Source organism: Carcharhinus amblyrhynchos, chromosome 15 (assembly GCF_965287045.1).
Source record: "Carcharhinus amblyrhynchos chromosome 15, sCarAmb.v2.hapA, whole genome shotgun sequence".
NCBI lineage: Eukaryota > Metazoa > Chordata > Chondrichthyes > Carcharhiniformes > Carcharhinidae > Carcharhinus > Carcharhinus amblyrhynchos.
The window spans coordinates 31,743,021-31,767,329 of NC_137338.1; the positions used below are offsets into that span (position 1 = coordinate 31,743,021).

General features: G+C 40.1%; 1 protein-coding gene across 1 annotated transcript in view; it reads right to left on the reverse strand.

Annotated features, from left to right (window-relative positions):
* LOC145353527 (sperm-associated antigen 17-like) overlaps window positions 1-24,309 on the reverse strand; it is a 194,436-nt gene that overhangs the window by 38,342 nt on the left and 131,785 nt on the right. The window contains exons 40-47 of the mRNA XM_080204336.1: window positions 23,707-23,803; window positions 21,510-21,563; window positions 18,823-18,925; window positions 16,159-16,264; window positions 12,454-12,558; window positions 8,351-8,476; window positions 7,528-7,647; window positions 4,677-4,796 (exon numbers count right to left, since the gene is read on the reverse strand). Of these exons, the coding sequence (XP_080060462.1) occupies window positions 4,677-4,796; window positions 7,528-7,647; window positions 8,351-8,476; window positions 12,454-12,558; window positions 16,159-16,264; window positions 18,823-18,925; window positions 21,510-21,563; window positions 23,707-23,803 (831 nt within the window). The remainder of the gene's footprint in view (window positions 1-4,676; window positions 4,797-7,527; window positions 7,648-8,350; window positions 8,477-12,453; window positions 12,559-16,158; window positions 16,265-18,822; window positions 18,926-21,509; window positions 21,564-23,706; window positions 23,804-24,309) is intronic.

Here is a 24,309-nt window from a genome sequence, read left to right on the forward strand (position 1 = left end):
TTTTAGTTTTCTTTATTCTGGTATTCATTTATTACTGTCGGGAGGCATGTTTAATATTTGAATTCACTCCAATTACCTTATTCATCTCAGGAACTTCAATCTATGATATACTCCTTTTCTCCATTTTGGAATATGTTTGACTTGTAGTCCTCCCAACTATTTTCCAATCTACTGTTCTGATTGACAATTTTGCTTTCCATTTAATCTGACATGATTTCTTTCAGCAGATTTTGCTTCCCAATTCCTTGCACTCAAATGTTTTCCTCCATTCCTAGTTACGTGCTAAACACAACTATATTGTGGTCACTGCTTCCCAAACACTCCCCATAGCAGTTGTAAACACATGGCCAAACACTCTCCTTTCTGAACACAAGATTAATCATACTGTACTCAATTTTTAGAATTTACAATCTCTACAATTATAACTATGTAAATAAACTCCTCTATAGTTTGCCTCCGAATTTCATCAAGTTCCATTGTTTGTTGGTGTCTCATACGCTCCCAATATGCCAAATTCCTTAGTTTAGTCCAAAGAATAGTTTGTGCATTTCTTTACTTCATTTCTTACAGTTTGGTTCAATGGTACTGTCTTAGAAACTGCTGCTTAAATGAAGATGTTGCTATGCACTAATGTGCTCATTTTATTAGAAAATGCCTTACATTCACTCACAAAATGCTGGTAAACAAATGTACTTTGTCTGTGTGTATTTACTTAACATAGAGTTATCATAATTAAATAACCAAGTGAAGTACTCACAATGATCAAAAACACTTGCACACTCTACATTTCATTTTAACTTTTTAGCAACAGACACACACAAAGGAATTGAAGTTCAGGTGCATTAACCATGCGTATTTGGGTATCAAGATGACATGCCCAATTGCAATATTAACCACTTTTAATTATTTTCTCTTTGAAATGCATTTATCCACAGTTGCTTCCCAATTAGGCATATGTACCGAATGGCTATCATATTGCACAACATTATAGTGATCAATAGTCCTTAATTGTTTCCTTATTGGTAAGGAACCAAATTAAAAAGTAGAACCAACAAGGTGGTAATCTCTGGATTACTACCTGAACCACGCACAAATTGGCACACGGTCAATAGGATTAAGGAGGTGAACGCGTGGCTCAAGGATTGGTGTGGGAGAAATGGGTTCGAATTCATGGGGCATTGGCACCAGTAATGGGGCAGATGGGACCCGTTCAGATGGGATGGTCTTCGTCTGAATCGTGCTGGGACCAGAGTCCTGGTGAATTGTATAACTAGGGCTGTAGATAGGGCTTTAAACTAATTAGTGGGGGGGGGGGGGGGGGAGGGTGCAGGGGTAGGGGGAATTACAAAATCTAAAGTAAAGGAGAGGGTACGAGTGCAGGTTAATACTAAGGACATTCCACTAATTAAAGGAGTAGGAGGCACGGGGGAGGTTAGTAGCGTTTATATAAATCAGGTCCAGATAAAGGCTGGCATAAAGATACTTCACCTGAATGCAAGAGGCATTCGAAACAAAGTGAATGAGTTGATGGCACAAATGGGTATGATCAAGTGGCCATTATGGAAACATGGTTGCAGGGTGACCGGGACTGGGAACTGAATATCTAGGGGTATCAGACATTTAGGAAGGATAGACAGGAAGAAAAAGGAGGTGGGGTAGCTCTGTTAACGAAGGATAATATCAGGGCAGTAGTAAGAGAAGATACAGGGTCCAAAGAGCAAAACGTGGAATCGTTGTGGGTGGAGATAAGAAATAGTAAGGGGAGAAGGACACTGGTGAGTGTGGTCTATAGGACCCCAAATAATAACTTTGAGGTGGGGTGGGCTATAAACAAGCAAATAATTGATGCGTGCAAAAACGGAACGATGATAATTATGGGGGATTTTAACCTGCATATTGATTGGTTGACTCAAGTTGGACACGGTGGGCTTGAGAAAGAGTTCTTGGAATGCTGTCGGGCTAGTTTCCTTGAACAGTATATAACAGAACCTACGAGGGAGCGAGTTACCTTAGATCTGGTACTGTGTAACGAGGCAGGTAGAATTAGGGATCTTCTTGTGAGGGATCCTCTTGGGACGAGTGATCACAAAATGGTTGAATTTCTGATGCAGATGGAGGGTGAGAAAGTACTGGTCCCAAACCAGTGTCCGCTGCTTGAACAGAAGGGAGTATGATAATATGAGGGCAGAATTGGCTAATGTAGATTGGGGGTGCAGATTGGTTGGTAGAATAGCTGAGGAACAGTGGAGGATTTTTAAGGAGATCTTTTTCAGTACTTAGCAGAAATATTTTCTGGTGATAAAGAAGGACTGTAAGAAAAGGGATAACCAGCTGTGGATATTGAAGGAAATAAAGGAGAGTATTAAATTAAAAACTGATGCCTACAGAGCTGCTAAAAATAGTGGAGAATTAGAAGATTGGGAAAGATTTAAAAAATAACAAAGAATGACTAAGAAAGCGATAAAGAAAGGAAAGACAGAGTATGAAACTAAACTAGCTCTAAATATAAAAAAAGACAGTAAAAGCTTTTACAAATATATAAAGAAGAGACTGGCTAGAGTGAATGTTGGACCCTTGGATAACGAGAGGGGGGTTTTAACAGTGGGAAACAAGGAAATGGCTGAGACTTTAAATAAGTTTTTTGTGTCGGTCTTCATGGAGGAAGACACAAATAGCTTATCAAATATTAAAGATAGAGGGTTAGTAGGAGATGAGATCCTCAATACAATTACTGTTACTAGAGACGTAGCGCTTGATAGACTAACGGGACTGAAAGTAGACAAGTCCCTGGGACCGGATGGAATGCACCCCAGGGTTCTGAAAGAAATGGCAGAAGTAATAGCAGATGCATTAGTAATTATTTATCAAAATTCGCTGGACTCTGGGGAAGTGCCAGCGGACTGGAAAACAGCTGCTGTTACGCTGCTGTTTAAAAAAGGTAGCAGACAAAAGGCGGATAACTACAGGCCAGTTAGCTTAACGTCCGTTGTTGGAAAAATGCTAGAATCCATCATTAAAGAAGAAATAGCAGGGCATCTAGAAAACAGCAGTTTGATCAAACAGACGCAGCACAGATTTGTGAAGGGGAAATTGTGTTTAACGAATTTACTGGATTTCTATGATGATGTGACTAGTGCGGTAGACAGAGGGGAACTGGTGGATGTGGTGTTTTTAGATTTCCAGAAGGCGTTTGATAAGGTGCCTCACAAAAGGTTGCTGCAGAAGGTTAGGGTACATGGAATTGGGGGTAAAGTATTAGCATGGATTGAGGATTGGCTATCTAACAGGAAGTAGAGAGTTGGAATCAATGGGTGCTTTTATGGTTGGCAGTTGGTGACTAGTGGCGTGCCACAGGGATCGGTGCTGGGGCCTCAACTGTTTACCATATACGTAGAAGATCTGGAGGAGGGGGCTGAGTGTAGGGTGACAAAATTTGCTGATGACACAAAGATGACTGGAAAAGCGAATTGCGTAGTGGATGCGGAAAGTCTGCAGAGAGATCTGGATAGGCTGAGTGAGTGGGCGAGGACCCGGCAGATGGAGTATAATGTTAGCAAATGTGAGATTATCCACTTTGGTAGAAATAATAGTAGGAAGGAATATTATTTAAATGGTGAAAAGCTGCAGCATGCTACTATGCAGAGGGACCTGGGGGTCCTTGTGCATGAATCACAAAAACTCAGTCAGCAGGTGATCATGAAGGCGAATGGAATGTTGGCCTTTATCACGAGGGGGAAAGAATATAAAAGCAGAGAGGTCTTGCTGCAACTGTACAAGGCACTGGTGAGGCCGCAACTGGAGTACTGTGTGCAGTTCTGGTCCCCTTATTTGCGAAAGGATATATTGGCCTTGGAGGAAGTACAGAGAAGGTTCACCAGGCTGATACCGGAGATGAGGGGGTTAGCTTATGAGGAGAGATTAAATAGACTGGGCCTGTACTTGTTGGAGTCTAGAAGGCTGAGGGGTGATCTTATAGAGACTTACAAGATAATGAAGGGGCTAGATAGGGTAGAGGTAGAGAGATTCTTTCCGCTTAGAAAGGAAACAAGAACTAGAGGGCACAGCCTCAAAATAAGGGGGGAGCAGTTTAGAACAGAGTAGAGGACGGACTTCTTCACTCAAAGGGTGGTGAATCTCTGGAATTCTCTGCCCATTGAAGTGGTGGAGGCTACCTCATTGAATATACTTAAGTCAAGGGAGATAGATTTCTGATAGACAAGGGAATTAAGAGTTATGGGGAGCAGGTGGGAAAGTGGAACTGAAACACTTCAGATCAGCCATGATCTTATTGAATGGCGGGGCAGGCTCGAAGGGCTAGATGGCCTACTCCTGCTCTATTTCTTATGTTCTTATTTCTACTGGAAGATTTATATCCAAGCATATTTAATTGTTGATATGACCTCCTTTGTGCTGTAGTCATTCCATGTATAATTTAGCTTAGAAACTCTTTCTTTTTTTGTCCATTGCATTCTGCCTTTTTTTACAGCCATTTCTCATATAGCCTTTTTCAATCTTCTGACTTCCATATGTCCAAAACTTATTTTACCTTTCAAGCTGCCTTCTTCCATATCAGTATTTATTTAAAATTAAAAAACATTTCTATATAATTTGCTAACAACCTAATTCAAATGCACATTTTTGGCTCAAATATGCATTTACGAGAGTTTGATACTCACTTGACCCAATGTCTTTCAAGACTTCAACAGGAATGGAAAGTGGCTTGTGCATGAAACAACAGCTGTGTCTCTTCTGAGATGACATATCTTGCTCATCAGCTCCTTCTACAAGGGGATTAGCTGCAATTTAATGAAATAAAAACATTACGAGTTAAATTCTGTTGCTTAAGTTCATTAGTCTTTTGTATCTTAGTCTGTTGAAATCATCCTGAGGGACCAGGCGGAAGAGTTGGCACTCCTTCCACTTCTGAAGAAGGGCAGTGGCATATAAGAAAGAATGGGTGGAATGAGGGTAGCGAGGTATGTTGGGAGCAGTTGCATAGAGGGAGAAACATAAATGGAGAGAAAGAGATAAGAGGTGTAGATATAGAAATATGAGAGTGTAACAGGAAAAAAACCATAAAGATGGATACCTGGCATAAAAATAGCTGCCCGGCACATGAAGGATTAAAAGGCATTAAGCAGGCACTGACTTTCAGCGCAGACAACTACTTGAAATTTAAACCACACGACAGACAGTTATTTGAATTTAACATACAGGGAACAAATGCTACAGGAAGCCAGGCACCTTAAAAGATAAAGATAGTCCTGGGACAATGGGGTCTGATTGGAAGATTAGCCACAAGTAGGAACAGGAATGCATAAATGCAGGGAAACCAATTTCTGTATGAATAGACAGAAACTAAGTCATTGATAAAGAGGAAATGTATCCATTCATGGAACAATGTGATATTGAAATGATCATGTCTGTGCCTGTCCATAATGATGTGTTAAACAATGTTCACCTATTTGATTACAACAACGTGTTAATAGTGTCTGGTCCACCTATTGTGTGAAGGGTATAAAGATGGACCGCTCCTATTGTATCATTGAGAGAAGGTAGCTGCCCAGTACTGCAGAGTGCTAGTGCCTTTTCCCAATGAAGCTTCATTAAATAAAACTGTCTTGTTGCACTTCCAGTCTGACTCCGAAGTGGTAATTTTCCCACAACAAGAATCAAATGTAACCGCCTTTACTGGAAAAGAACTGGATGGCAGAGCTCCAAAGTGCCGGAAGTTGCATTAACTGTCCCATTTAGGCTCCTGAATCATTTCTATGGAGTCTTCGTGAAGGTACCCGAAGCACATGGAAGACTCCCTCCTGTATTTAAAATCAAGATCCTATAGCATCAATGCCATTTTCACTGAAAAAGTGGCAGCATCTTTCAATGCTGCAGCTATCCAATAGTCATGATGTGGGTATGCCGGTGTTGGACTTGTGAAAACTTGTGAATCTATTATCAAATAAATCGGTTGGACTAAAACCTGGTGTTGTCAGACTTTTTGCTATCCAATAGCACAGGGCAATTAATGCTGGAATTTAGATTTGGAAATGCTATTTAAAGGGAAAGTCACCTGGAAGTAGTCAGGTAATAGAATCTGCTATTCATCTAGCAGGATTTTTTGGAGCAGTTTTTGGGTCATAATTTGCTGTGTATCTGCTATATTCTGCTTCAAAGCTTTCAGGAACTTCAGAAGAACACTACAGTGTTCAACGTGGCTATCATCAGGGCTACCCTACTCTGCTTGGAGGAACAGGGGCAAAAACAGCAGCAGTAGATCACAAAACCTCAAGGGCTGAGGAGATCCAGCAAGCAGTAAATCCTATTGAAGGAGCCTGAAGATTTTTGCAACAGCTTCATGCGCAGCACTGTGTCACTATTCTTCACTGCAGGCGGCATAGTGGTTAGCACTGTTGCTTCACAGCACCAGGGATCTGGGTTCAATTCTGGCTTTGGTTGGCTGTCTGTGTAGTTTGCACGTTCTCAATGTGACTGTGTGGGTTTCCTTCCACAGTCCAAAGATGTGCAGGTGAGGTGGATTGGTCATGTCAAATTGTCCCTTAGTCACTCAAGGTGTGTAAGTAGAGGATTAGTGGCAAATACGTGGGATTATGGGGATAGAGCCTGAATGGGATATTCTATCAGACAGTCAGTGCAGACATGATGGGTCAAATGGCCTCCTTCTGTACTGTAGGGATTATATGGTTTATGAAAGAGTTAACAACTTTTGGTATGTACATCCAGGAGACAGCAATCTGATGTCCTTCTTTGAGACATTGGTCCAATAGAGTCATAGAGTAATACAGCACGGAAACAGGGCCTCTGGCCCAACCAGTCCATGCTGACCATGATGCCCTCCCAGCTATTCCCAATTGCCTCTGTTTGGTCCTTACTGCTGTTCCATTTTTTCTTAAAACTACTCCTACATGCAGAAGAAAATACCAGTAATAAAATCAATGATGATGAGAGTAAGGTTTCCAAAGCTGAGAAGGCAGTAAGCAGCTTGAGATAACTGACCTGCAGGTTGAAATTTTCCTGACAAAACAAAAAGTATAAATAAAACGTCGTAACGAGTTGCAATTCAGTTCCCCTATTTTCAGCTTCAATGCATGTCTCACTTTTACTGGAGGGTTTACCATTGTGCAGTGTTCCTGCAATTTAGAGTAAACATCATATTATGGCATTAATTGGGTTGTGACATTTAATTTGTGTCCTTGCCTGCTTGTGAAAATAAAATATAGACTATAGAAATGTAAGCTTAAAAGGTAAAATAATTAAGAAACATAAGTTGAAGATAAAGAAAGAATGCATAACAAAAAAAATTATGTGAGAGTTGATTCAAAAATGAGAAAGAAGAAAATGAGGAACAAATAGAGTGGCAATGAGAAAAATGCAGAATGCATTGGAAAGTAGAAAACAAGGTCAGAAACAAATACAAGGAGGGACAACTTTTTGATTTTTTTCCTGTGGGCAATGTCATAAAGTATCAACTGCCACTAATAATCTAGTAAATCAATTCCAGTCTCTTACTTGTAGAATGCTGACACTGAGAAGTCATTGTCTGTGGCAGCTGAACATCATGTATTGGACAAGTTGTCTTTGCCTCTGCTTCATGAGTATAGGTTGGGTTAAAGAGTCTGTTATAAGCATCTAATGAGCAAACAGACACAGAAGTTTATTTTCAAGGTTGTGAAAATCCAAAAAAATGTACAAAGTGGCACACACAGTCAATTTATATCTGTAAACGGAATTCAATATGTCTAGATCAGAAATACCGATGGGTGACCGAGGTAGCGTATAGAAGAAGAGGGTTTTAACATCACTGTGACACAGATAGAGGGCTCTCAAGTAAGTCTTGAAAGGAGATCTGGAAAATTATGTAGCAATTACAATTGGAGAAAGTAGATATCAGGATCGGGAGGTTAGAGGTCATGAACAAAAAATGGACATGAGCTTGAGTGAACATAGTGAAATCCCAGCACCATCCTTTAATAAATAAATGGTTGTGACAACACAATATGATACTTCTGGCTTTAAAATATTGTGAACAACTCCACAATTTGTTTGTGTATACTTTCTATTCTTTTCTTTCTTTTAGTTCCTTGGAACATTTAGTGCACAAATGCACATTAAAGTTTATATTCGCAGTTTGTTTCCATAGTTACCTCAGTGGATTCCCATCTTCCACTAACACAAGATAATATGTCAAAAGTTAAAACAGAATAAAGAAAAACCTAGTCTTTTTTAAAAGGAATGACCTGGGCTGATGTAAACAGTGTAGTGAACAGTATTATTTTTATATTTTCTGATCAACAGTATGGTAGATTCACAAATAAATTTAACAAAAAATTACCTGGAGGGAAATATTGATACTGATAAATCTTTGCCTGTTGTACTGTGTTGTCTGAACTTCTGAAGTTGCATGTGTCAGTCCCTATTGCATGAGTTGGCATTCGATGTGTTGGTGTACAGCTATCATCTGACAAAATAAAGAAAATGATGCTTATCTGTGAGAAACGACTTACCCCGTAAATCTGTTAGTTTGCAAAAATATACTATTCTTTTAAAAAGCAAATAGTTTTGCTTATCTTTTGTTCAAAGCTACTCATCTTTGCACCAGTCTTCCAGCAGATCATATCAATAAACCCATGTGATTCACACTTGCTCCATTTCTTTGTTACTTCTAGATGACCCTTTTTTCTGTTAATCTGTCATCAGGAATATCCTTTATCCATTGACTTCATTAGCAACGTGCTTTCAGGCTGTTATTGAAATCCACATAAATGCATGAAGTTGTAGCACTTACTCTAATTCCCCACTAACTATGCAGAAACGGTTAAGACTGGTGTGTTCAGGTCAAAGTATACTTTCAGCAATATATTTACTGCCAATGAGCCTTCCTGGCACTGAAAAAATAACTTTACCAGTTTAGAGTCTTATTCATTTACTGTTGAGGATATAACCAAAATAATGATTTTTTAAACTTTTTCTGTCACTGTTATTTCTTTCTGGTCATCCCGTCTTACTCTCTCCCTCTTCATATTTTCTTTTCTATACATGATTTAAATCTGGTTTATTCTTCCTGATTTGTACTTCCTAGTTAGATTCAATAGGGCTAAATTCAATAGATGTTGAAAATGAGCACAGGGGTTATGGTGACCAATTGACCAGTAATCATTCACTATAAGTTGCTAGCGAACTTTGTGCTGTTGCCTGTTCTAAATAATTATAGTTTTTAGCCAGTAGTATGAGCCTTTTTGATTGAACATGACTCTTGAGCAGGTGGCCATATTGTGACTGGCTAGACCGATTAAAGCTAAAACAAACTGCTTAATGATAACCTGCAGCTTTTAAAGGGTGGCCCACTGTGTTTGGAACAGATGCTGACAGCTGTACAGGAACTGAAATAGAAAAAAGGAAATGTCACAATTTCTGTTTTATGTGAGATTTCTAGCATCTGCAGTATTTTGCTTTTGCACAAAATTAATTAGAACATAAGAACATAAGAACATAAGAAATAGGAGCAGGAGTAGGCCATCCAGCCCCTCGAGCCTGCCCCGCCACCCAACAAGACCATGGCTGACCTGCTGCGGCTCAGCTCCACTTTCCGGCCCTCTCCCCATAACCCTTAATCCCCTCTCTTATCAAGAACCCATCAACCCGCTTCTTAAAAATATTTAGCGAGGCAGCCTCCACCACTTCAACGGGCAGAGAATTCCAGAGATTCACCACCCTTTGAGTGAAGAAGTTCCTCCTCAACTCCGTTCTAAACCGCCTCCCCTTTATCTTGAGGCTGTGCCCCCTAGTCCTACTGTCTTTTTTGAGCGGGAAGAGTCTCTCCACCTCTATCCTATCCATCCCATTCATCATCTTATACGTCTCAATGAGATCTCCCCTCATTCTTCTAAACTCTAACGAGTACAAGCCTAGTTTATTCAGCCTCTCCTCATAGCTCAATCCCCTCAACTCCGGTATCAGCCTAGTAAACCTCCTCTGCACTCCCTCCAGGGCCAAAATATCCTTGCGCAGGTGCGGCGCCCAAAACTGCACACAGTACTCCAGCTGCGGCCTCACCAATGCCCTATACAGCTGCAGCAAGACCTCCCTACTTTTATATTCAATCCCCCTCGCTATGAATTATTGAAAAATGGCACAACGTGAGAGTGGATTGTGATGCTGTGCTGGATGGTAGAAAATAGGAGAGATGGCTTTTTTCAGCAGGGGGAAAGGAAGCCCTCCAGTGGCATACTCAGAAGGCAGTGGTAGCAGATAGCCAAGGATGTCAATATCAGAAGTCAAGAGCTGAGGACCTGGATGTAATGTTGCAGGAAGTCCAATGATCTTACAAGTGGTCAAGGTCAGTATTTGCATCTTCAAATGCCATATTTTACCATATGCGAAACTAACCTCAGGCATTGCTCACCACCCCCAATCTCCTGAAAGCAGCCAGGACCTGCCATTTATATTCTTTACCATACACTCATTGTTGAAAATCTCACACTTACATAGCTTGCACACAACGAGGGTGATCTCAAGTACACTCCGGTCATTTGCAGGAATGGTAGTGGGGCTCAAGATCCAGAAATTGCAGATCTCACTCTTGTGGTAGGAGGAAAGGGAGAAGGTTGATGATTGCAGGGAGCGGGGGGAAGGCTGATAATTGGGGGTGGGAAGAAGCTGATGATTGGGGGTGTGGGGGGGCCCAAGCTGGCCCTGATTGAGCTGGGGGAGCCCTAGAGTCCTCCATGGTGGGCTGGGAGAGGTTTATTGCTGTTCTGATCAGAATGTCCTTTAAAGATCGACTCAATCTTAGCACAATCGGGCTTTGCCAGTGGGCTCAGGCCCTCTTGCATGACGGCATGAAACATGCTCCCCTGACTTTTTTTGACTGTGTGTTGAAAGATCTGGAGAGAAAATTCACCTGTTTCTCTATGCTGGTTTTCTCACTGGAAACAACACTCTACCATTTTGTGCCCATTGTGGGCTATTCATCCATAACAGCCAGACCACCTAAACAGATTGCATAACTTCACTGGCACACTTGTCTCTCTCTGGCATCATAAAGTCATACATAATCAAGACAGTCACAGCTAGCTGGGCAAACAGTTCACCTGCATTATTAATGCATGGAACAGAAGCAGACTTCACTTTTGGGGCCCCACACTTTGCTTCTGCCAGCCCCACCATGACAACACACCCTGCCCAACCGGTTACAATGGTGCATTGCCCCAGGTGACATCAAGCCTTGTCCACCAGTGATGTCATGTCCCACCCCAAATACATCAAACCCCCACCTAATGATTTCAAACCCCATCCTCAAATGGCATCATTGCCCTCCTGACCTTGCCTAATCTCAGCTCATATGATACAAGCCACTAAAATACAGAGAAGTACACAAATTACTGTTTTGGTGCTTTCTAACTTACGAAAACAAGCCTGTAAATGATGAATTCAGATCCACAATGTCATAGAAACCAAAAAAGTACAAGTTCACAAATCACTGCTCACTGCTTCGGTGTTTAGTAATTGATGAAAACAAGCCTGAAATTTCTAAACTCAAATTCAAAACCACAGTGCAAGCTGCAAAAATACACAAAAAATATACAAATGCCACATCACTCTTAACTGTTTTAGTGCTTTTTATCTGATGAAAACAAGCCTGTAATTAATCAATTGCAATCCAAGCTTACTTGTTGTCAGCACGATAGTACAAATGGCCAATGTTGTGATCTACGTGTCTAGACGTGAGCAAACATGGAACTGGCCAATGGACAACGAGATGGAGAAATCAGCCGATGATATGACTGTAGCACATCACAGGCCAGTACAGAACAGTATAAGTCAGAAAATGTCCAGTGCAGGAGCAAATACTACAGTCAAGTTGCGTCCAGTCAGTCCAAGTCCAATATCAGTGGCTTAGCTGGCAACTGTCTGGCAGAATTCTGTTCTTTGTCCAGAACAGACATTCTGAAGGCCAATATTGAGAGCAATGGGGACTGGTGGTTACACACTGGTTATAACTGTCTGCAAATGACATCCATGATATCAGACCAGCAAATGGTGGTCCTGTTTGAAAAACAGAATTTAAACAGCAGGAGATGGAAGAGGAACATATTTTTAAGATTGTCTTGCTTCACCAGTTGTTTGCAATCCACGGCAATTTAGATAGCTTTTCTTCTGCACTTCTTCTTCACACAATCATCGATAATATCATCATAAGTAAAATCTTGAAAGGATTTTCAATTGTCAGTATTGCTGAACTTGTCAAATGTGCCTGACTCATCATACTTCACAGATTATTTTTAACTCTTTTTCAGACAGAGAAAGAATGCTCACCGGAAGCATTTGTGCACTAAGCATTAAGGCACATAATTACTGGTGAAAGTATGAAGAGGCGATATATGCGTTCTCATCAACAGTATGATAGATTCTCAAATAAATTATTAAATACGTTACCTTCTATGGAATGTTGATACTGAGAAGTTACTGTCTGTTGTATTGGATTGTCTGATCTTTTGAGGTTGCACATGTCTGTCCATGTTGCATAAGCTGGCACTGGACCTGTTGGTACATTGTTAATATGTGACAAAATTAAAAATTGTTAGTGACATTTATCTGAGAGAAGAGACTGCTGTTAACTCGTAAATACGAACTGTTTTTTATAAAGCAAATTTTTTACTTATTCTTTATTCAAAGTATCTTTGTATCACAATTTTAGCAGATCGTATGTATCAACATGTGTGATTCATGTGTGCCTCTAATTTTGCTGCTGCCTCTGGGTTTATACTTTTTTTCGTTTACTCTCTGTCAGAAGCACTCTTTATTCATTGACTTTAATCTTTGATTATTTTTACTGCTAGCTACTTTTTGTATCAAAATATTTCTGTTTTATCCAAATGTGACCATTATTCCTCATGCTACTGATTTCTTTCAGATGTTTTTATAAGCCTGGGCTGGGAGATTCTGCTCCTGTTTGCATTGGTCAGGTTTGGTGACAGGAGCAAAAATATCACAAGAAGCGCAAAGTCACAGATCACATCAACGTGAAAGCATGACACGATTGTCCCCCTCCCCTCATCAGCATAGGGGCACATTTTCTAATGTTCAAAGTTGGGAGCATCATTATAATAAATGAACATATTATCAGGCACATACATCAGAAACCTTTTCCCCACATCAAAAAAATCCAACCATGGCAGTGTGAAACACAACTGGTCTTCGAAAGTGTTCAACTGACACGCAGTATTCCCAGGGGAGGTCAGGTGATGCAGCACTTGGGGGAAGTGGGTCATACACAGGTAGTGTATCTGTGACTATTTGCCTGTTCCTAATTTTTCATATATGCATAGATATAATTAGATTTTTGACTTTGCATCTATTTGGTGGCAAAAAAAGGGGTGGTGACATTATGAGAACGTTTGGGATTCCCAGGTGCTCTTGGGAAGTCACACCCAAGCAGCTCAAAAGGTTTGGGAAACCCTGTATTAAATGATTAAATTTAAGACTTTTTAACCTGATTCTCATATCAAGTAACTTACATGTTTAAATTTGACTGGACATTTTTCTGCTCATTTATACCTGATTTTTTAATGTTTCTGTTCAAATTTCCAACACACTTTAACATGATTCTAATCAAATTTATGGTTTAAAAAATCTTCACATGCTTCTAAAAATGACTATTACCAAAATATTTTGAAAAAAAAACCTTTTGTGGGGTGCGTCTTTTCTGCCCTGTCATTTTGGATTCTGTGGTTATGGCATCTATTTACTGCACCATGCTCTTGGTCCTTTATACTCACACAGAACATGGCAGATCTATGCTGGGGCCCACATAGAGTCGGACAGTGCAGAAGGAGGCCATTTGGCCCATTGGGTCTGCACTGGCCACAATCTCACCCAGGCCCTATCCCCATAACTGAGTTAGTCCCTCTGACACTAAGGGTCAATTTAGCATGACCAATCCACCGAGCCTGCACAGCACTGATGAAATTCTGTGCCTTCCCAGTGAGATTCTTGGTAGGAGATTCACATTAAGTGGGTTGGACTTTATCAGTCCCCGGGGATGGATTTAGAGGTGGGAGAGCCTGTAAAATGGAAAAGAAAGGTGGGGTGAGGAAGTTGGAGGATGGCCATTCCAACAAGCGGTCAACTGAGGTTGCCATTTATGGACCACTTTGTGCTGCCAAAGCATTTTACCAGTGGTGTGAATCCTTTGTTGCGTTGGGAGACCACCTTGTCAACCTTTGTGGTCTCCCAGCAGACCTGTGATGATGGTGAGAAGGAGAAACTTCCTATGTCATTCTTTGGTCATGGAGGGGTCCGTCAGGAGGAATGGCATCCCTTGAGTCATTGGGACTGCTTGCTTTCACCAACCACCCCACTTGCTTGGCTGGGCCTGCCTGACTGGCCCACGCATGCCAAGACCCCATTTTCCTGGTTGGGCAGGCAGCAACTTTCCAGGATGCCCTCTTCTTCTGATCAGCTGGCAGCTCCTATAGTCTTTTATAGAGGGTGGTAGCCCTGAAGGCAACCAGTTAGTTGCCTGACCATCAGAAAATGCGGGTAAGGGTGCCACTGTTAGCGTGGATTAATCAACCTAAGCTTTATGGCCCATCATGGAGTACCGCCTTCTGAGAACAAAAGTAAGTGGGCACTTTAGGTCAAGGACAATTGTCACTTTGCTGCTAACCGCAAGTAAAGAAAGAATCAAGACTTAACACACATGGTTAATGGTGAACATGTGAACAGTCAGTCGCAAAAATCTTATGCATTCTCATCATTAGTATTGTGGATTCCCAAATAAATTATTAAACATATTATCTTCTGTGGAATGCTGAGACTGAGAGATGGCTGCTTGTTGTGTTGTGTTAGCTCATATTTCGAGGCTGTTACCAACATCTAACAAAATGAAAAATGTTAATTAACGATGCTTTTCTGAAAGAAGAGACTGTTATACTATCTACCTGTCCGTTTACAGAGATGAGAACAGTTGCTTTCAAAACCACATTTTTCTCATTTTTAATGTATCCAATATAGGAACGTGGCAAGATGATGGACTTTATTGGCCCTAAGTTGTCTTGCTTTATGTCTCTGCCTCTCTCAGTGATTTTCAGGTATGAGCCGTTGGGTGGCAGGACAAGGTGTCATGATGCTCCAGGCCATGCCCATGGGGCAGATTTGATTTAGCTGCTACTTTTCCTGTGTGCTTTTTCTCCCATGTTGTACAACAACTCATCCAATCGGCCATTTCCACATATATACATTTACACACCTCTAGGTGAAAACTTGAAAGTCAGCAACACAGACAGCAGAAGAGCCAAAATAAGACACACTTTATTCCGCTGTGCTGAGTGCCATGCATATTGAAGTAACACATTATATCAATATTTGTACTGCTTATTAAGAGAGCATGGGTCACTGCTAATGTCCGTGGCCCACTGGCAAAACATTCCAAAAGTTGAAAAAAGAAAACAGATTGCTGAGATAACCCATCAATCAACTTCATTTGTTATTTTTTAAAATGAGGTGCATCATTTCTTATTTTTCTTTTAGCACTCTGAAAGACCCTTTCTATTAAGAGAAAATAGTAAACTTCAATTTGTATCCTTCTTTATTACAAAACATAACAAACGACAATTCATGGATTCTTACATTGTGGGCAACCAAAGATTTTTTAATCTGTCATTTGTTATCACTTATTGAAAGGAAGGTATCAGGGACAGAAGAACATGGGGACTGGAGCAATATAACTCTGAACTCAGGACAGGGAGCCAATCTACTGTATAGTCTGTACAATTGCAGTGTGCATTCATGGAAGGCGGGAAGGTAGAACTGAGACACGACAGATCAGCCATAATCTTATTGGATGGTGGGGCAGGCTCGAAGGGCTAGATGGCCTACTCCTGCTCCTATTTCTTATGTTCTTATGGACTCTACCTCGATGAAATATCGGTTTCTTTTTAGGTGTCATGGTAGTTTCACTTCAACCTCTTGAGACGTTTTCAGCATTTCCCTGCGACTAAGTACTTCAAGGTACCCTTTGGAATAAAGCTGCTCAATTGTAATTTTACATGAGAATTATAGGGTTTCATTATACGTCATGAGGTAATAGGTCAAAGCAGTTCTGCCCCCTTGGTTACTGTAAAGTTTTACACCACTTACCTGTATCCGTATCAGGGGAAGCCGAAGCCAAACAATCAAATGTGTCTTGCCCCTTCATCTTTTGGCTCATTGGAAATGGCTTTGATAAACAATCCAGATCAAGCTCCTGCACAAAATAAATTTTTATAGTCTAAGCTTTGTACTTTGCTCAGCTTCATCACTGGAATTTGTGCACTGGGATGCTATTTTAAATATATTGAGAATGCATGGAAAATTGAGGAATGCACTTTCTATTTGAAGAATTTCCCCATTTTAAATTTTTACTCCATTCTTAAAGTTACAAAGCCAGTGCTCACAGTGGATTCCTTGCTTGTTCCAAAATCAAACTCAAATTCAAATTGAATCCAATTCATGGTCCCCAGGATAAAAGCAAATTACTGCAGATGCTGGAACCTGAAACCAAAAGAGAAAATGCTGGAAAATTTCAGCAGGTCTGGCAGCATCTGTCAGGAGAGAAAAGAGATGATGTTTCGAGAAGGGGTCATCTGGACTCAAAACGGCAGCTCTTTTCTCTCCTTATAGATTCTGCCAAACGTGCTAAGATTTTCCAGCATTTTCTCTTTTGGTGACAAGATAAAGAATTGTATCCCATCTTCAGCTTGATCCTTGATGCTTGATTTTAGCCAAAAGTCCAAAGGAAAATAATGCCTTTGAAAGTTGAACAGATACATTTTTGGCTGCACTGGGGCAGAGTGTATTATTATTATTACACTTGAATAGTGAGGCTAAAGATGCCTGAAGGCGGAAAAAAAGTCATAAAGATGGGTACCTGGCATAAAAATAGCTGTCCGGTACATAAGGGGTTAAAAGGCATTAGACCTGCACTGACTTTCAAACACAGACAATCACTTAAAATTTAAACCACAGGACAGACAGTTAATTGAATTAAAACAGGGAACAGATGCTTCAGGAAGCCAGGCACCTTAAAAGAGATAAAGGTAGTCCTGGGACAATGGGGTCTGATAGGGAGATTAAGTCATGATGTGGGTATGAGGGTGTCCCTCGAAAGCTTGTGAGTATATTATCAAATAAATAGGTTGGACTAAAACCTGGTGTTGTCAGACTTTTTACTAGGGAGATTAAGAACAGGAATGCATAAACACAAAGGAACCATGTACTACAAGAATAGAATAAATTAAGTCACTGATAAAGAGGAAACGTACCCATTCATGGGACAATGTGACATTGAAATGATAATGGCTGTACCTGTCCATAATAATGAACTAAGAAATGTTGTACCCATTTGACCATAACGATGTGATAATCGTGTCCGGTCCACCTATTGTGTAAAGGGTATAAAGGTGGATTGCTTCAATTGTTTCATTGAGAGAAGGTAGCTGTCCAGTACTGTGGAGTGCTGGTTCCTTTTCTCCACGAAGCTTCGTTAAATAAACTGTATTGTTGTCCCTCCAGTCTGACTCTGAAGTGGTAATTTTTACTACAACATGTCCAATATTGCACCTCCAAATGTGTTTCCGTTAACTTGATGATGCGTAAAGAGCAAATTAGAAACAAATCATAGCAATGCTTCGAAATTAATGATTGAGTTGGAAACCCGGATAGTGGAAATTGGAAGACAGGCTGAGGCAGGTGCGGACAGAAAGATTAGAGGTCAAGTCACATGGGGGGACGAAGTTGGGGGTCAGGTCTGAGGCGAGGTCAGATTGTGAGAGGAGGAAAGAGGTCAGACACAGGATCAGGGTGGAGGGAAGAGTCAGAAGTCAGGTCAGGAGGAGAAAAGAGATTGGAAGTTGGGTTAAAAGGAGGGAGAAATTGGTGGTCAGGTCATGGGTGGAGGGGTGGGATTGGGGGTCAGGCAGTGGGGAAGAGAGGTCAGAGGCCAATACTCCCTTTGGAGAATTGGGAAACGAGTGGTGGGTTGCTGATTCCCTTCTCTAAATGTGGTGTCAGGGGGAACACTCCTACTCTTCTCAACTGTATGGCATGTTAGTATATTTCAAAAATGTACCTTGTTGGTTGCAGAGGGGATGGGAATTTCCTGTGACACTTATATCAGGGTGCAGGGGCCCTTGTGTAGCATAAAATTCCACTCAATTTTCCAGTCAAAAGACTTTCATCAAAGCTGGATAAAAATTCAATTTCTTTCTCCACAGATGCTGCCAAACCTGCTGAGGATTTCTACCTTCTACAGTATTTTACTTTCATATTTGAAAATAAAAGCATATGACTTTTAATTCACTTATCAATTGCACACACATTGCTACAATACTAAGCTATTAGGTTTATTTAGCAAGCTGTGCATATAGGGAATGTGGTTCAGAGATTGATTTAAATGACATATACTGATTCTTCGACTTGCACTCCCTGTGACTGCTGTTCTCATCTGGAAATGTAGAGATATCATTTATGTTCCCCAAACAATCTGCATCTATTAACGTATTATGCTTCTCAGAGAAGTCCAATATGTTATGAAGCATGATCAATTGTTTCTAAAGTCATGATGACTTCCTCTTAAAACATCAATGGTCTTTGGTTTGTTTTGATTTTGTTAGGAATTTTGCTGTGTGTGTGTGTTTTTGTACAAACATTCAACTTGTCCTATTTTGGATCAATAAAAAAAATACACACAGATCAATAAAAAAAATACACACATAGTACTTTAATTTAGTGCTAAAAATTTAAGAAGGAAAAATGTAGTAATACCTGGCCTGAGTCAATGGCCTTGCACACGTCAGACTGAAAGTATGACGGGACAAGCATGTTCTTCAGAGCTAATTTGATTCCTTTTGCTTCATCAAGTTCTTGCCTGTCAGTACAAAAATACAGTAGTTATGAACTATAAAGCATGATCATATTTGATACCAAATGCACTCACTGACCGTATCCAGTTGTACAGCATGTTAGCTTATCAGTGGTCAGAGTGTGATAATCCTATGTGAAAAATCTTGTTTTAGAATTCTCTGAAAGTTGTTGCAGTATTTTGACAAAGCAATCTTGAAATTGTTTTATAATAATAATTTCTGACAACTAATGATCCATTCACTCATGGAAATAAATTGTTTATTCTTATTTTACAAGAAAGCCCACTGATTCCTTTACTTTCTCAGGAGGCTAAGTGAATTCAGCATGTCCGCTGCAAGTCTCACCAATGTTTACAGATGCCCCATAGAAAGCAACCTTTCTGGTTGTATCACAGCTTTGTATGGTTCCTGCTCTGTTGAGGCTGCAAAAAACTACAAAGGGTTGTGAACATAGCCCAGTCCATCACGCAAACCAGCCTCCCACCCATTGACTCCGTCTATACTGCTGCCTTAGGAAAGCAGCCAGAATAATCAAGGATCCCATGCACCCCGGACATACTTCCACCTTCTTCCGTAGGGAAGAAGATACAAAAATTTGAGGACACATACTAACTGACTACAGAACATCCTCTTCCCTGCTGCCATCAGACTTTTGAATGGTCCTAGCACATATTAAGCTGATCTTTTTCATTACACTATCGGTAACTGCAACACTATAACCTGCACCCTATCCTTTCCTTCTCCCTTATGTACTCTATGACTGGTATGTTTTGTCTGTACAGCTCACAAGAAATAATACTTTTCACTGTATCCAATACATGTGGCAATAATAAATTAATCCAATTCAATTTTTTTTCTTGCTATACATGGACATATTGGAAAACAGGATTAGCACTGAGTTGAAGAAAACTTACCAATAAATATTTAGCAACATACAGGAATGTAAACAGTGTCTGCCAATAGTCTACAGCTATGGTAGTAATATTGCTAAAAATATCGAAATGATTAGTATTAGTTGCATTAGTATTATTCTGTAACTGAAAGAATGTTTGGGAAAATCCAAGTTATTAGATTGGGCTTATTTTTTTTCATTGTTTGAACTCGAAATATCTGAACCCAAAATCTACACTACAAGTCATTAATCTCTGGGAAAAATTATGTTTAGTAGTCTAGTCAGGATTTGAATGTATATTTTATATCTAATTCAAAAGTGTAAATTACTACTTTTGATCCTCAGTGGTATGCAAAATAATAGGGGGCTCTTACCTAGAGGAATATATGGGGGAACAATGATCTTGAATTCATTTTATTCATTCATGGATGTGAACATCATTGGCACAGTCGGCATTTATTGCCCATCCATAACTTTCCTTGAGTAGACAGTGGTGAGCTGCCTTCTCCAAGTGAATGCGCATATTTTAACTCAAGAGTCAGAACAGGGCTAAAATGGAATAGTTTGTGATTTCATTCAATCTGGCTCATTTCAAGTCCGTTCTCTTTTAGCATTGCAGTTAGAACCATATGGTCACCCAGTAAGGTGATAGTAAATTGATAAATCATAACCTGAATTTTTCATTGTTGTTAAATTGCCATTACTCAACAAAAACATGTTCATGTGTTGTCCAGACTGACGGCTTTTGGAAAGATATAAGGTGTAATCTTCCCATCACGTCACGCACCCACTGCAGCAAGGACGGAGAATTTGGTGATAAGCCAAAGCTCCACTGCAGCGGAATGGGAAAATTCCACTGGCTTGAATGGTTGGAAAACACAAAGTTGATTGCACTTGGTTACAGAAATAAGGGTATCTTTGTGCTCGGAAGGAGGAGATTGTATACAGAAATATTAATTCAGGGATTGGTCATGTCAGTTGGGAATCAAATTGTGAGTTGCTTGAGTTCAGTCTTAATCATGGGTCCTGGCATTTGCTTTAGGATTGATGATTCACTTGTTTTCAGGACCAATGAATTTAACTAGGCTTTTTCTTCCCGCTCAAAAAAGACAGTAGGACTAGGGGGCACAGCCTCAAGATAAAGGGGAGGCGGTTTAGAACGGAGTTGAGGAGGAACTTCTTCACTCAAAGGGTGGTGAATCTCTGGAATTCTCTGCCCGTTGAAGTGGTGGAGGCTGCCTCGCTAAATATTTTTAAGAAGCGGGTTGATGGGTTCTTGATAAGAGAGGGGATTAAGGGTTATGGGGAGAGGGCGGGAAAGTGGAACTGAGCCACGACAGATCAGCCATGATCTTATTGAATGGCGGGGCAGGCTCAAAGGGCTAGATGGCCTACTCCTGCTCCTATTTCTTATGTTCTTATGTTCTTATAACAGAATATTTGGATAGGCTGGGGAAATCTACTATTAAGAATGGGCATACAGCTATGGAATTATGAGCATCCTGGGGGGAACTGTAAAAGTCACATTTTTATTGCTCTAATGCACTAATCAGAAGCAATAAATTGGCTGCCTAGAAAACATTAGCCTGCCCAAGGAACAAACCTAGCTTTCCATCATATTTTCTTTAAATTAGAAACTTGCTTATTTTTGAATTTTATTCCTTATATTTGAATTTTGTTGCTAAGTTTATACTTACCTGTATTGCTCTAATCTTTGTGGCCACTTAGATGTCTGTTTTTTCTTTTTATTGCTGCATTAAAGAGATAAGAGTAATCAGGTACAGAATTTGAAATCGTTGATATATTTAAACGCAAATTATTCTAGGCTTGCTTTGAATAAAATGTACTTGCCTTTAACAGAGTATCTATACAAGTTATTGTTTCTTAACTTTTTGGGGCTAAAAAAAATCAAGTGCATGATGCAATAAACACAGCAATATGAACAAATGCAGTTCTTTAAATTTAAGACTGTGATTAAAGTACCAGATTTATAATTATAATATGTATAGTAGACTGGAAATTTTCATTAGAAGTAGAAGTATGTATTTAGCTTTGTTGGGCATGCCATAATATCTTAACATTCTTGATGGTACAGCATTATAAAGAAATATAATATGGAATTTGAATACTGTTATCAAATTATTGTCAAAATGTTCACAATTTCAAGTCTTTCTAGAATAAAGATATTAGCTTGGCAATTTACTCAATTGCACCCTCATCTCTACTTTTGATGTCCTAGTGCTCAATATCACCATTATTCTCCTTCACCCTGGCTGTTACTTTGATACGGTCCTCATCTTTGCTCTCCCAAATTCAAGGGATGCAGACTTGAAAGCACAACTGATTCAGCTATCCACCATCTCGCTGAATCACTTAAAATCCAATCGGGTTCTGCTCTCATCTACTAAAATTGCTCACTATTCCAGAATCATTCTGGAATGCAAGGATAATCCCTGGTTTATTTTCTTAAACCATTTTCCTATCTCCTCAACTTTCTTCATACGTTGTCCCTCTCTCCTTTAATTGTGTTGTAATCACCTCTCACCTTAAAAATATGACCCTTGGCCCCCAACATCTCTGCAAAGTATTGCTTCCATCTCAAGTTTCCTTTCCTCTCCAAGTCCTTAAACAGCGTTGCCTTCGAAATCGGTTCCTGGAGCTCCATGTTTGGCTTTTTTTCCTGCTCCCATACCATTAACTCTGGTGTTTCCCTGAGGACCTATCTCTGAGACCAGGATTAAGGTGCATCTCATGTGTCATGTCCTGACTGAGGGCTGGGACATTGGAACTTCAATTGGTGAGTCCCCATCCTTAACCACTGGTATCATAGACTTTTTAATAAGTGGGCAGAAATTCTGCTCCTTACAAGACCACCACGAATTCCCAATGCAGGAAGGAATCTGGTGTATCAAGGTCCTAATCAAATTCTGAATGCTTTTGCCACAGTCTTGCTGAAATTTTGAGGTAAGGCACCAGGAGGCTGGAGCAATTTTAAATCTAATTAGTATTGTGGGTGAACAACAGCCTTCAACTGCATATTGTACACTAGTGGGTTCAAATCCCACTCCACAGATGACAGCACAAAATCTAGGCAGAAGGTTCAGGGAATACTGCAGTGTCAGAGGTATCATCTTTCAGATGAGGTATTAAGCTGAAGTCCTGCCCGTTTTCTATGGTGGATGTTAAAAACCCCAATGGCAGTATTTTGAAGAAGAACAGGGGAGTTTTTCATTTGTTCACAGGATGTGGACATCACTGGCTTGGCCAGCATTTATTGCCCATCCCAGTTAGCTCTGGTATCCTGACTAATATTCATCCCTCAGTCAACACAAAAACAGATGGTGAGATTCTCCGGCCGTGCTTGTCGCAAGGCAGGAAATTCCCTCCCAAGGTTAATGGACCTTTGGATGGTCCACTGAATTTTCTGTCCCGCCCCCTATGATTCCTATGGCAGGCAAGGCGGTAAAATTCTGCCCAGAGTATCTGGTCATTATCCCATTGCTTTATGTGGGAGCTTGCTGTATGTAAATTGGCTCTGTGTTTCATACATTACAACAGTTACTAAGCCTTAAAAGTACTTCATTGGTGATAAAGCATTTTGGGAAATCCTGAGGTTGTAAAATCTGTGATATAAATACAAGCCTTTTTTTAAAAAATTAAATTCTGTTTACACAAATATTAGGAAAAAATTACTTTTCACTAGTTTGAATTCTGTTTTGGAACTAACTGCTTGGTAAAGTTGGGCTGCATGTGTAAAATTCTTTTGTTTCTTTAGAATGCTGTTGGCCATTCAAATAGCTTCTGTTTTGATGCCAGCTAGTAGTTTTTGTGGTATGGAAAATAAAGCAAAAAGCAGAGGAATATCAAAGGTCTGTGAAAGTTGGAATGCCATACCTTTCCACGTTTATGTTAGTCCATTCGCAGGGAGATACCTCTGAAGTGCTCTTGAAAGTGGATCCCACAGCATCCTCATAAATTGAGGCTACATCAACTGTAACAAATAACAAAACTAGATGGTGTGTAGAAACTACATAGATTGTCAGATTTATTAGCTCACACTAATGCTGAAGGTATCATGCTAATCCTAAAGGTGACAGAATAGGTCAATAAAATGATCAAGAAGAGATATGGAATCCTTATAAGAGCAGGCTTGCTTAGCTGGAACTATATAAAACATTAGTTATATTTGAGAACAGTGTGCAGTTTTGGTCACCTCATTAGAGAGATGTAATTGCACTAGAGAGGGTATAGTGGAGATGTATGTAGAATGTACCAGGACAGGAAAATTGCAGCTATGAGGGAAGATTGGATAGGCTGGGACTGTTCTTGGAACAGAAGTGGCTAAGGGGAGATTTGATTGAGATGTACAAAATTGTGAGGGAGTAGATATTAAGGAGCTACTTACTTTAGCAGAGGGATCAATGACTAGGAGGCATAGTTTTAAAGTGGTTGGGAGAAGGATCAGTATGGAGATGAGGAAATTTTTTTTTACCCAGA